Source organism: Hypanus sabinus, chromosome 12 (assembly GCF_030144855.1).
Source record: "Hypanus sabinus isolate sHypSab1 chromosome 12, sHypSab1.hap1, whole genome shotgun sequence".
Lineage (NCBI taxonomy): Eukaryota > Metazoa > Chordata > Chondrichthyes > Myliobatiformes > Dasyatidae > Hypanus > Hypanus sabinus.
Genome location: NC_082717.1, coordinates 27670708 through 27683904, shown reverse-complemented (window position 1 = coordinate 27683904; position 13197 = coordinate 27670708). Strand labels below are relative to the sequence as shown.

The 13197-nt window shown below is 38.2% G+C and overlaps 1 protein-coding gene and 1 long non-coding RNA gene across 2 annotated transcripts in view; one reads left to right on the top strand and one right to left on the bottom strand.

Annotated features, from left to right (window-relative positions):
* Positions 1-5202: 5202 nt before the first annotated feature.
* Positions 5203-12464, top strand: LOC132402720 (uncharacterized). Its single transcript, XR_009515046.1, has 4 exons — positions 5203-5220; positions 8971-9150; positions 11052-11143; positions 11969-12464. It is a non-coding gene; the product is annotated as an uncharacterized LOC132402720 (long non-coding RNA).
* LOC132402717 (ALK tyrosine kinase receptor-like) overlaps positions 9185-13197 on the bottom strand; it is a 324081-nt gene continuing 320068 nt past the window's right edge. The window contains exon 21 of the mRNA XM_059985678.1: positions 9185-11855. Coding sequence (XP_059841661.1) covers positions 11046-11855 — 810 coding nt within the window. The 3' untranslated portion in view covers positions 9185-11045. The remainder of the gene's footprint in view (positions 11856-13197) is intronic.

Genomic DNA, 13197 nt, shown 5'->3' with positions numbered 1-13197 from the left:
CCTGTTCAGCTCACTGCTCCACGATGTTTACTTGGCTTCATGCTGGACTATGGGTCTCAGACTCTCTTTGAGGACTTCAGCTCAGATGCTATTTGTGTGTGGTTATTGTTGGCATGATTTGATTTTTCTCTCTACATTTAGGGGTGTTCGATGTTTTTTTATGTAGGTTCTTTTGGGTTTCTTTGTTAGGAGACAAATCTCAAGGTTGTGCAATGTGTACATACTTTGATAAATGTATTTTGAACTTTGAACATATTCCATCACTTTTCTGATGACTGTCATCTGGTGGGGAGTAATTAGATTAGCTTTGCTCTTTTTTTTGTCAAAAGGTTTAGCTGAGCAACTTTCCACATTGTCAGGTTGATACCTGTTTTTTTTTCCAGTACTGGAATGGCTTGGATGGAGCACAGATTTTCAAGACTGCACCCTGGATTTTGTAATTTTGCAATTTGTACGCATGATGCACCATCAATAACTCTCAGACATGTGAGGTGAGATATAGGCTTTTATTGGCTGGAAGAAAGAACAAGCAGCAAATGACCACCACACTACATCCTGGAGACTGAGGCCGGGGCTGTGTCTCCAATCGCCTTTATACCGGGGTCCGTGGGAGGAGCTACGGTCTGTGGGAGGGGCCACAGGAGCAGTCAGCAGGGGGGGCGTGTCCAGACAGGTATATGTAGTTCACCACAATGTATTTGCATTTAAATGCCATATTGGCTGAACAATGTTGATTTTCTGCTGGCTTTTGTTATTGCATTGTGGCCAGGCGATCAGTGAACTAATTAAGATGTCAAACTGTTGGGAAAGGGGATGTGGGGATTGCATTCAGCGGTGTAGCTATTGATAGTTTGTCATGCAGAAGTAGGATCTCCTGCTCCAGATGACCTTCACAAATCTGTTTTAGACACCTTTCAGGGTGGGGTGGGAGACAGGCAGCCTCAGTATGCCTGTGGCCTGTGATGTCATATTTTATGCAGAAGTGTGACTCAGTGCTGAACATATGGATGTTATTAGTTAATCAACTGACTCTAATCACCTTCGAACATATGCCTGGTGTAGGAATACCAGGAACATTTAGCTCCTGACATTGTTATAGTCTTGGCACAAGCACGAACAAAACATTGAATTCCAGAAATGAGATGAAGAGAGCACAATTGTCCTTGATCTCAAAACAGCTTTTAACTAAATGTGGCAACTAGGAGTGTTAGTAGAATTAAAATTAGTGGAGATAAGGAGGAAATAGACTTGAATTGAGCCTATAGTAAAGGAATATGTTGTATTGTTGGAGGTCAAATCACCTTCAGTTGCTTCATCTCTCCATCGTAAAGTACTAGTATGATCACTGGAGTCAAGTATGATGTTCTCTAAGGGGTTGTCTATTGGTGGGTCCTTAATAAGTGAGGAGGCTGATCTGGGATCCTCATATTCTGATGCAGAATGGGCAAGAGCAAATGGTGGCTGTAGTTAGAAGTTTGTTCTCTGAAGTACAGCAGAGGTCGCTCTCGTAGTGCATCTCCCTCTTGAACAGATTTCCTCCAGGTGTATCTATCAAGTGCAGTTTTCCCAGGTTCTCGTGGGTATGCTTCCTGATGTTTTCACATGTTCAATTGTTTTGTAACTCCGCAGAATATTAAATAATATGTGCCAATAGCATAGCCTTATCTAATAGTTTATAACATTGACTCACCATCACAACCCTCTGGATAAAGAAGTTCTTCCTCATCTTTGGTCTTTTTACTGATTTAAAATTGTTCTCATCTACATTTATTGTTTCAGTGTTTTCATATTCCCTTGCAACATAGAAGGATGTGATTCAGCTCACTGCATCTAGCTAGCTCTCAGAATAGATCCCATCAGTCTTGTTCCTCCACTTGTTTCCCACTTGATTACTGATAGTAACCAATCAACCAGCCTGTCCTTGGGATGTGGGAGGAAACCAGAGCACGTGACGCTCAGTCTCACAGAGAGAATGTGCACATTTTATACTGTCATTGAATCTGGGTTGCTGGAGCTGTGAGCGATAAACAGAAAATGCTGGAGGAGTCATCTTCTCCAGTCCTGGTGAAGGGTCTTGGCCTGAAATGTCAACTGTACGCCAGTGGTACATGGGTGCTGCCTGGCCTGCTGAGTTCCTCCAGCAATTTGTGTGTGTTGCCTGGATTTTCAGCATCTGACTTTCTCTGCTTTGTTGCTGGAGCTGTGCTGCTTTGCCAGCTGCCTTCTAGCCCAATTAAAATTTACTCCCCATGGAATGCATTTCTTCATGTGCCATGGTGGTCATATTAGACCATCTTAAGATGACCTTTGATCAAAACTACTTTGATTTGAATGTGTTCAACTGGAGTAAGTTATTGTAGATTTTTCTTGATTATCAGAGTTGGGAGGAAAATCAGGGAGACTATTCAACTATAACAACAGGTACACCTGATTTTAAAATAGCTGGTTAAATAGCTACACTCTTCATTCATCTTTTCATTTCATATCATTAAATATCTGATTATTTAAAGTAATAACCCATGTGAGAGTTTAAACTGTCTGGGAAGACAATTTAACCACAGAATGTATGCATCCTCACCCTTTCCTGGCTGATATTCATGCATGGCTTTCACAGCAAGGGGTACCGTAATTATAAGGGAGATTACCCAGTCCTATCAGGAATATCTAGCAGAAATTTGTAAGTGAATGTGTTAAAAATATTATTCAGCCAAAGGAAAAGTGTTGCCAAACTGTTTAAGCCCAGGGAAAAGTTTAGAATTCAGCTAAAGAACAATCAAGACATTGATGAGGAAAGGGGAAGTATAAAAGGGGAGGAACCTTAGAGTTGACTGTAAAAACTTCAATGGACATGTAAAAATAAAAAAGTTAGCTAAGTGTATTCAGCTGAGTCAGGATAAATTACAATGATGACTAAGGAAATGGCAGAGAAATTTATGATTATTTTAATGATTATTATCTTTTTAAGCAGGAAGATACAAAAAAATTCTGGAAATCCAGAGTGAATGGAAAGTTGGACGAATTAAACTTTGGTTGGAAAAGAGAGGCAGAAATTAAATAGACTGAAAGCTGCTAAATCCTCAGGACCTGAAGACCCGGTAGTGAGATGGTGTTTGCATTTTCCAAAATTGCATCAATTCTGAAACAATGGTTGCAAGGTAGGAGTTCTCACCACGAGAAGAGGAAAACAGAACTACAAACCTGAAAGTATGACTTTAATAGTATGTAAAAATATTAGAATCTGATATTGAGAAAATGGCAACAATGTATTTGGAAAATAACTTACGAAATGGAAATTGCATTTAATAAATCTGTTGGAGTTAATTGAGGGAGTACAGGGGAGTATAGGTAAAAGCAAAGCAGCTGATGTGGTTTATTGAGCTTTCAGAAGGCCACATAAGAGGCTATTATACAACATTAAAGAATAAAGGAGAGGAATAATATCCTGGCATGAATTGAGGATTGGTTAACAGATGGAAAACATAAGTAGGTGTAAACAGGGTATTTTCAGGTTGCGTGGCTGTGACTACTGCATGCCACAGAGATTGGAGCTGAGCCCTGGGTGTAATCATGGAGACACAGTGTAATACCATATGCAAAAAGAGGCCCTTTGGCCCAACTAGTCCATGGTAACCAAGATGGCCATCTAAGCTAGTCTTATTTGCTCACATTTGGCCCATATTCCTCAATATTTCCAAACCATGTACTTGTCTAAGCGCCTCTTAAATGTTGTTATTGTATCTGCCTTCACAACTTTCAGTAGCTTGTTCTGTATATGCACCACCCTCTGTGTGAAGTGTTTGTTCTTCAGGTCCTTTAAATCTCACTTAAATCCTACACTTTACAGTCTTTTTGATTCCTTGTGCCTGGGGGATTAAAAAAAAAGTGTGCATTCACTCTGTCTATGCTCCTCATGATTGTGTATACCTCTGTAAATTCATCCCTCAGTGAATAAAGTCTATCCTGCTTAGCCTCTCTCACTAACTCTTCCCTTGAGTCCTGGCAACACCCTCGTAAATCTTTTCTGTACTCTTTCCAACTTAATCTCTCCTATAACAGGCTGACCTAAACCATACACAATAATTAGGCTGAGCTTAGCTGACAAAAGGAAGCTGGTGGCTGTGTGTGTTGTGAGGATGGTGCAGACGGATTTTAGGGGACATAAAGTTGGGATAAATGAATATTAAGATCACGGTAGATGAAAAAATATAAAATCAGGATGTTTTAAAAGTGAAAGAATGAACATGTTGGTGGTTAAAGAGAGCCGTATGCCTTTGTACATAATAATTTGTACACTTAAAGTTAACGAGCACATAGAACAATCAATTTTAAAAAAATGGTATGTTTGACTTTACTGCAGGAAAATGTTTTCTTGCTGAAATTATGGAAGTCTCTTGTGGGACAGCATCTGGAACATTGTGTACAAGTATAGCCTCTCTACCCAAAGAAGAATAGGTTTGCAATAAGGCAAATTATGTTTTGCATATTGACACCTGGAGTGGGGTGAATAGCCCAGTGCTCACCTTCTCAGAATGAGACCATTTGGGACTGATGAGAAAAAGTATTTTCAATCAAAGGATAATGAATCTTTGAAATGTTCTACTCAATAGTACTGTAAAGACTCAGTCAGTGAAAATTATCAACAGATATGGATCCATGTTTTGAAATTAGGGGAAAGAAGGAATATGGGAGATGGCTAGAAAAGTGGTGTTGAGGTAAAGGATCACCTATGATCTTACCAGATGACAATGCTGGTTTCAGGGGGCTTAGTGATGTATTCCTTTCCCCTGTGTTCTTTTAAAATTTGCATTTGTGTGTTATGTTGACATGCAATTTCCCACCCACACTATTTTAACAGAAATGACCTTCTTTGTTCCACAGGGTTTTGCAGAAACCCCATCCAAAGGAAAAGAATGTAGTGGATATTACTCAATAACTGAACTATGAAAGTGTAATTATTAATTAATAATATACTATTGCTCATTAAACCTTGACCAAAATTCATAACAGGCCAGTATTTTTAGTTTTTTTAAAATTTTCTCACTAAGAATGTTGAAAAGCCATCATGTTACTTGTCCAAATGGTTTATAGCTATTTTAAATTTAATTTTAGATTTTGAACTTGGCTACTACGAAACAATTTTGAATACCTGGAGTTTTTATGGACCTGACCTAAGCTGTGATTACAATTCAGGCATAGATGGATGTTACACATAAAATACGGGTGAGGAGTCTTCACATAATTTAATTTAACATTTTTCAACTGACATTAATATTCACAGCAAGTTTTGTATTTTGATTTGTATATTATTTGGTATAAAGATGGAGTTCAGATCTATAAGGAATAATAAACTCTGAGATGGAATATGAAATGTTAGAGTTCAATAGCAGATAATAGGTCATAAAGAATGAATGAAACATTATTATTAAGAGTTGGCTGCTGTATTTGGAACATACAATGCTTTTTTTTAAAGAAGATTTTGTGAAAGCAAAGGGCACTTTAGCACTTCAGATGTCTATCACAAGAATGAAAGATTGTTCATTCAAAAAGCTGACTAACCTGAAGTATTTAGGTTGACACGTAGATTGTCTTATGCAGACTTCCCACAGGCTGTGACAAACTACATGTTTGACAAGAAATTCTTTTATGTGTCATCAGTATGTCTTCACTTAACTTAGCACTTTGAAGGATGCCATAAATAAACTGAATGAATCATTTATTAATAATATGTATTAGTGTTTAAATGCTCTCTCTACAAAGAGAGATGCTGTATGTTCATGCAGTGATTTAACAAATGGGTTAGCTGCTACTGGAATTTCTGATTCCCACATGTGCATTTGTTGAAAACATACAATTGCTCCAAAAAAGTGTTTTCAGCAGTAAGAATCTTAAGATTAAATTATAATAATTTTAATATGAGAAATTATTGTATACAGTGCTAGCAGTCTGTGACAATTATCTGTCCACTTTACCTGAGATGTCATTCGATTTAAAATAAAAAGGTTAATGTCTCTATTAAAATAGCTTATAAATAAATTCATACAAATGTATTAACAATCTTATGGTAATAATGCAATTTCTACATTTTATTGATTTTGATTTTAACATCCAGCTTTTTAAAATACATAACTTCAAAACCTATTGATTGTAACTGATAACTATGCTCCATGTAAAACAATCAAAGGGCCATGCAGCTAATAGTAACTTTACAATGCCAACTGATCACCAGGGAGGAGTTGCAACTGGTAAATCCTATGAAAAGAAGTTGTACATTGACACCACCATGTTCTAAGTAATCAAGTATAATGGCTTGGTGACCATGCAGTCAGTTATGAGTGGGCTTCACCATGACAAGAAGTTTCTGAACAGTGTTGAAATAGACATAATGAACATTTATATTCTTTAAGATTCCAGTACTTCCTATAGAAATGTAGCTCCCTGCAACTTGTAGACCCCATGCTCAGTGTGGAGCATTGATCTAATAAACTTGTTTCTCTCTGTCAGTAAGTTGGAATTTTTGCTAATGGGACATCAAGAGCTGGCTTCCTAGTTGTTAACAGATCAGATGACTCTCAGGAAGCTGAAAGTTCAGAGTATCAAATAATAGTCTTTTTATTTGAAACAGATGGGGTGAGAGTGGAAGTTTAATTTGTAAGGTCTCACAGGACTTTTGCACAGGAATTTCCTTCCTTTAGGGAAAGGAAATAGATATTCACATTTATGATAAACATCAAAACATCTCAAAGTGATGAACATGGTAAATTGCATTTGGAATGCAGCAATACACAGACAATGTTTCTATAAAATCAGAACAGATACTTAAATAAGTAACAATAGACATTCACATTCAATTTAGGCATTGCGGAACCCCGCAATGGAAAGCGACAATTTGGAGACTCTCATTCAATATTCCTTGCCCCTCCCCTAAAACACCTAAATTTCAAATTAAATAAGAGGTAAAGGTAAGAAATGAAATGGAATTTATCTACTTTAACCTTCATTGGGGAATGTTATCTTGGATAGGATTTGAAGCAGTGTGTTATAGATTCGATAAATTGAGCTATGCCCCCAAGATATGTCACTAAATTTTATGTTATGGAAGTTTCAAGTTAATGCTATGAGCTTTGAGGACTAAAATTTCTCTTCTTGTTGCTGGTTCCTTGTTTCATCACTAAGTTCATTAATTTCTGAAGCAGCTGTCCTGAACTGAACCCAGAGTAGGGAAGACTCTCTCACCACCCTCAATGGAAAATGACAAGCTTGCACGTTGAAATCTGGAGATTCATCTCCTGCATCTCTCTTGTATAGGCAAACTTGGCATCTCACCTAAGAGTGGAAGGAATCAATGGTGTGCAGATGTACAGTGCCTTGAAAAGTATTGAACTTCCATAACTAACTTAAAAACTATTGAAGTAGAATAATCTCCAAAACATTGTGCATCATGTCAAATCTAAAGAAAAATTCCAAAACCTGTCAATAATTTACTAAAAAATAAAACTCAGAATTGAGAGGTTGAAAAAATATTCATCCCCTTTGTAATTACTATGCTAACTTTCCTCAGGTGAAATATATGGTATTACCTTACCAACTCATCCGATTTGTTGATGCAGACAATTGGAGGGTCACCTGTTTTCAATGAATTTTTAAAAAACCCTCCAACATCCAATAGTATGGTAGATTTTCGACAGACCAGATCAAAATGAAGACAGAAGAACATTGAAGACAGGTCAGGGAAATGATAGTAGAGAAGCACAGATCTGGGGAAGAGTACAAGACCATCTCAAAGGCACTGGTCATAGAGCTCAGTGCAGTCAATTGTAGAAAAATTGGAAAAAAGTATGAAACCACAGCCAAACTGCCTAGGTCAGGCTCTCTCTAAACGTAGTCACTGGAGAAGAATGGCACTTAATACAAAGGCTACTGTGACACCAACAGCCACTCTGAGTGAGCTGCAGGAGTCAGTGGCTGCAACTGGAGATGAAGTTCATGGCTGCAAAATCTCTAAGGCCTGTACAAAAAAGGCATATCCTTGCTCATAAAGATTTTGCAAAGTTTCATTTAGAAAATACTGGAAGGATATGGAAGAAGGTCCTGTGATCAGATGAGACTAAAATGGAACACTGAGGTATGTGTGGTGTAAATCTAATACAGTGCATCAGCCAGGTAACACTATCCCTACTGAAAAGTATGCTGGAAGTAGCCAGGACTGGAAATCTGGTCAGGATTGATGGGAAGTTCATCTTTCAGCAGGCTAATGACCCAAACCACACTACCAGATCAACCAACAAATGGCTTCAAAGGAAAAAAAAAATGATGTTCTTCATTGGCCCAGAGTCCTGACCTTATCCTGATTGAACATCTCTAGCAAGACCTCTCGAGTGCTGTCCACTGCCACTTCCCAACTAATCTGGCACTTGAGCAATTTTGCAAAGAGGATTAGGCAAATCTTGCCCCATCATATTATGTAAAGCTGATAGAGACTTATCCAAAAAGAGTATTGTCTGTAATAGCTGTGAGAGATGGTTGAACTAGGAGCTGAGCAAAGGTGGATGAATACTTTTAAATGGCTGACATTTCAGTTTATAGATATTTACTTTTTCATGCTTTTCACTTTTTTTAGGCTCTACATTGGGGGAAAAAAGGAGTATGTGATTCACAAATAAAAATTGTAAATTACATTAATCAAAATCCCTTGCTGTAATACCCAAATTATGTGAAGAAAGAGTTGGTGGCTGAATATTTTTACAAGACACTGTAGGTGCACAAGCTGGAATGGTTATTGGCTCAAGACAACTGCAGGAATATGGGGATGGGATCTCTGCTACATTGCTGATCCTCCTTGCTCAGAAGGAAACTTAAAAGTAAATAGGATCAATTTAATAGAACAACAGATAAAGAAGCCGGAATAAACCATTCAGTCTTCTACTGTTTCCAAAATTCAAAATAAAAAAGTGGCTATTTTTAAAATTGCAGATTCTCTACTTTTTGGGTGAAGAAATTTCTTCTCATTCAAGCAGAAATCTTCTGGATGGTTTTCTTGCCTCCAATGTTTGATGATGCAGATCTTCAAGATTTTAATAGATTGCAATTGAGTCAACACTGGTTCAAAGGCATGGAATTTTCAATAAAGCAGCATGGATGTCTTCAATAAAGGTAATTATGTTATTTGAATCACTAATACTGTATCTGTAGGGTATTATGCAGCACAAAGATGAAGAGTAAAAATGAAATATCTTTACAATGATTTTGCTTGTATGTAAATATAGTAAAAGGATGTAAAGGAGGATCAGTCACCTTTCCATATTGTAATAATTAAGAATTGTGACCTAGTCAAATCCAAGGTTCTGTGCTTGCTGAAACAATACAAATAACTGTAATAACGTTATATTAATGTACAAAGTACTTTATGATAGGCTAATTAGCAGCAATTTAATTCAGAGATTACATTCCACCATAAACGAAGTGCAAGTCAAAATTAGTTTATAAAAAAAAATTAAACCAGTTCTGTTAGAAATTGGAAATACATCCAAAAATGCAAGTGTACACAGCAAATCTGTGCTGAGAGAGAAAAAAAGTTTCAGGTTAATGACGTTCCACTTCATTAACTTCTTTTCTCTCTCCACAGATGCTGACTGATCTCGCTGAATATTTTGTGTATTTTCTGCTTTTATTTTCGTTTATAAATACGTCTGTTACAATGGTTGATTTGTGCAAACCAGTACTATAGTTGAGCAATTTGTAGGGAACTGGAAGAATTCTTAGCTTAGTAGGTATTATTGGGAAATTAATTTGTTTTGAAAAGATGAATAAGTTAACAAACATGATCTTAAATAGGGGTCATTTTGGTAACAGTTTGGGCAAGTAGCTTTTGCTTGTTTGTCATATTGGAATGAAGTTTCTTAACCATTCTAATACACATTTAACATAATAGTTGTGCAGAAATTAGGCCCGGATTTGGACCAGAGATAGGGCTAGTGTCTTAGTTCCCCTACAATCCTGGTCTGAATCTCCATTCATCCCTTTCAGTCCAGTGAAATATAGAGAGTTAGGACTGGGAACAAAGTGGTGATATCCACATTCAGGCAGTTGCTACAACCCCAAACTCACAGAAAACTTGTATTCATAGTCTGCTGATTTGTAGTAACTTGGTTTTCAGTACTTATGGAACTATCTTAGAGGTCTGAATCAGAAAAAAAAAGCATAAACCCCTGAAGATAAAAGTCATTTTTATTTTAAACTTACATGCACTCACTTACAACCTGAGCTGAGGTGAAATGCTTACTGCTTTCCTGGGGAGAAGTAGCACCTTGGGCCGAGTGGACATCTTGCTTTCACCTCTAGTGTATTGTGAGGGTGCCTGTCATTTGTGTGCAGATTAAGCATCCATCCATTGTTTCTGCTGATTGATCAAGAGCAAATATCAACCATGATTGTGGTCCTGACATTACATGGAGAGTGCTAAATCTCTGTTCTCCCTCATATTTTGCATGAAGAACCTTTCATATTGGCTTTGGTCCATTGTTAAAGTAGCCACCCTTCAAAATTGCCGTTAAGTACTTTGAGATGTTGTGATTATGAAAGGTACCCTATAAATAAAAGCATTTTCTTCATTTTGAGATCACAGTGCCCCTCATAGATTTAACGCCTGATCATTTCCTTCCTTAGATGTTGCAGCTGCTGAGAGTTGGTGGTAAGCAGAGAAATGAAAGCCAGCAAATATAAAAGGATGAAGAATTCAGTGTTTCGGGTTTAGCTTGTTGTGCAACTTTACTTAAAAACACTATTTTAGTTCAAAAGTCATATAAATTAATTCAGCAGGTGCCAAAGAGTCTCTTATAGCTATAACTTCAGCACAAATTTGCTAGTACACAAGCTTGGTACCTTCAAATGCATGAGCTGCATTGGAGCTTGTTTCATATCCAAATGTGTCTTGCATTTTATTTTGGAATTTAAAACAAGAACCTGTGCTAGTCCTGTGAGCCAAATGGTACTTGTTGCTGCTTCTATTTGGTGTAAGACTTGCCTAAATAAAACCATCTTTATCTCCTTTACAGTATAGTAACATTTACGTCCTCTGCAAGAGAGAGTCCCGAGTCCCAAGTGGGTATATTGGCAACAGGGTGAACACGTGGGTCCTGTTGGGCAGGTAAGCCCTTACTAACGTGCGAGTTGTAGCCTTCCTTACAGGAAGCACAAGCAGATGTAGCTTCAGAAGACAGTCCTTGCTGGTGGTTCTGCTGCTGTTGGTATGCATAACTCACATTCCCACAGGGGAACTGGTGCAGCCGGAACAGAGGCACATCCAATGTATTGGCAACAAGGGAAGAAGGTTCTAGCACAACTGCAGAAGCCTGCAGCCTTGGTGCTGGGATGGGAGCAGAAGAAATGCTGCTGCTGGCACAAAAACTGGAGTCTTCTCTCTCTGGTGGTCGGTTCTCAGTCAAAGTGTTGTTGCTTTGCACAGCAGGCTTTTCTGTGAACCATGACCCATATGTGGGGTTCCAGAGGTTGGTGGGTTTTTTGCGGGACCCTCTACCTTGTTGTAACGCAGCAGAGCTGTTCATTTTGGAGTACGCCTTGGCGATGCGAGGCCCCTCCTCAGCTGAACCTCCAGTATGTACAGTGGCAGTGTCACTTGGAACAAATCTGATCCGATGGTCACCGAGGCAGAGGCTGGTTGGACGCTGGGGTGGTGAGGAAGGATCAGTAGAGACGTGCTCATTCTCTGCTTCTTGGGCTGGTGAAACGAGAAGTGGTGCCAATGCATCAGGGTCATCTGGGCGTACAGGTACGTTTCCTTCTTCTTCTGCAGCAGGTCCATATTCCACAGGCAAAGAAGTATTAATTACATCTGGATCCTAGGGAGAAAGTAACAACAACTAATGAAATACCAGTAAACTAAAATAGAAACCCTCTTTCTCTGTTCATATCTACTGGCTTTTCTGCTTAGTATTTTCTGATTTTATTCTAGGTAGGTGGAAATCCCAGACTTGGCAGAGGAGCACTGATACTGATACTCATGGGGAAGAACCACCTCCAAAGAAGGAATTAATTTCAAAGACATGATCGTTTGTAAATCATCAGCTGACAATCTGCTGCCAACCAGTTATCTTGCCAATCACCACAGTTTTCACTTTATTGAATATCAATGTATCTTGAAGTCCTTGAAATCTTGCTATTTCACTTTTAAATATCTCCCACTTGCTAAAGGTTTCTTTGCCCCCAACAGCCTTGCCCCAATTCAAACTAATGGTAACTGTTCCCAAACTGCTCCCCTAACATGTTCAGCATAACTTTTAACCAAGCCTTTGCTTCTGAATCCCAGGATTCTGCTTGCATTACAAACCACATTTTGGAAATCAAATCAAAAGTTCAAAGACTTAGCTACTTTTATCCGATTTAGAACTATGCCATTGAATCTATATTGTCTCTATTAATTCCTTCAGTTGATGTGCATCACCTTTGCAATTTTCTGTGTTAAATTTCATTTGTTTCTTCCCAACCCTATCAGATTACCTATCTTTTCTTCTGGTCTAATACAATCTTCTTCACTGTTTAACATTATAACTCATAGAATAAAAAGTATGAGGCAACAGGAATGACACTAGAACATTGTTCCCACTCAATTATTTATAACCATATAACATATAACTGTATAACAATTACAGCACAGAAACAGGCCATCTCGGCCCTTCTAGTCCGTGCCGAACGCTTACTGTCACCTAGTCCCACCTACCTGCACTCAACCCATAACCCTCCATTCCTTTCCTGTCCATATACCTATCAAATTTTTTTTTAAATGACAAAATCGAACCAGCCTCTACCATTTCTCCTGGAAACTTGTTCCACACAGCTACCACTCTGAGTAAAGAGGTTTCCCCTAAACTTTTGCCCCTTAACACTCAACTCATGTCCTCTTGTTTGAATCTCCCCTACTCTCAATGGAAAAAGCCTATCCATGTCAACTCTATCAAGTCCCCCCCCCCCCCAACTTTCTACGCTCCAAAGAATAAAGACCTAACTTGTTCAACCTTTCTCTGTAACTTAGGTGCTGAAACCCAGGTAACATTCTAATAAATTTCCTCTGTACTTTTTTTGACAAAAATATATGTCCTCTCTGTCATTTGATAACATTAAATTTTTAAACTCATTCTTTCGTTTTGATATCTCCCTACAGTCACTCAATTCTAATGTCATATT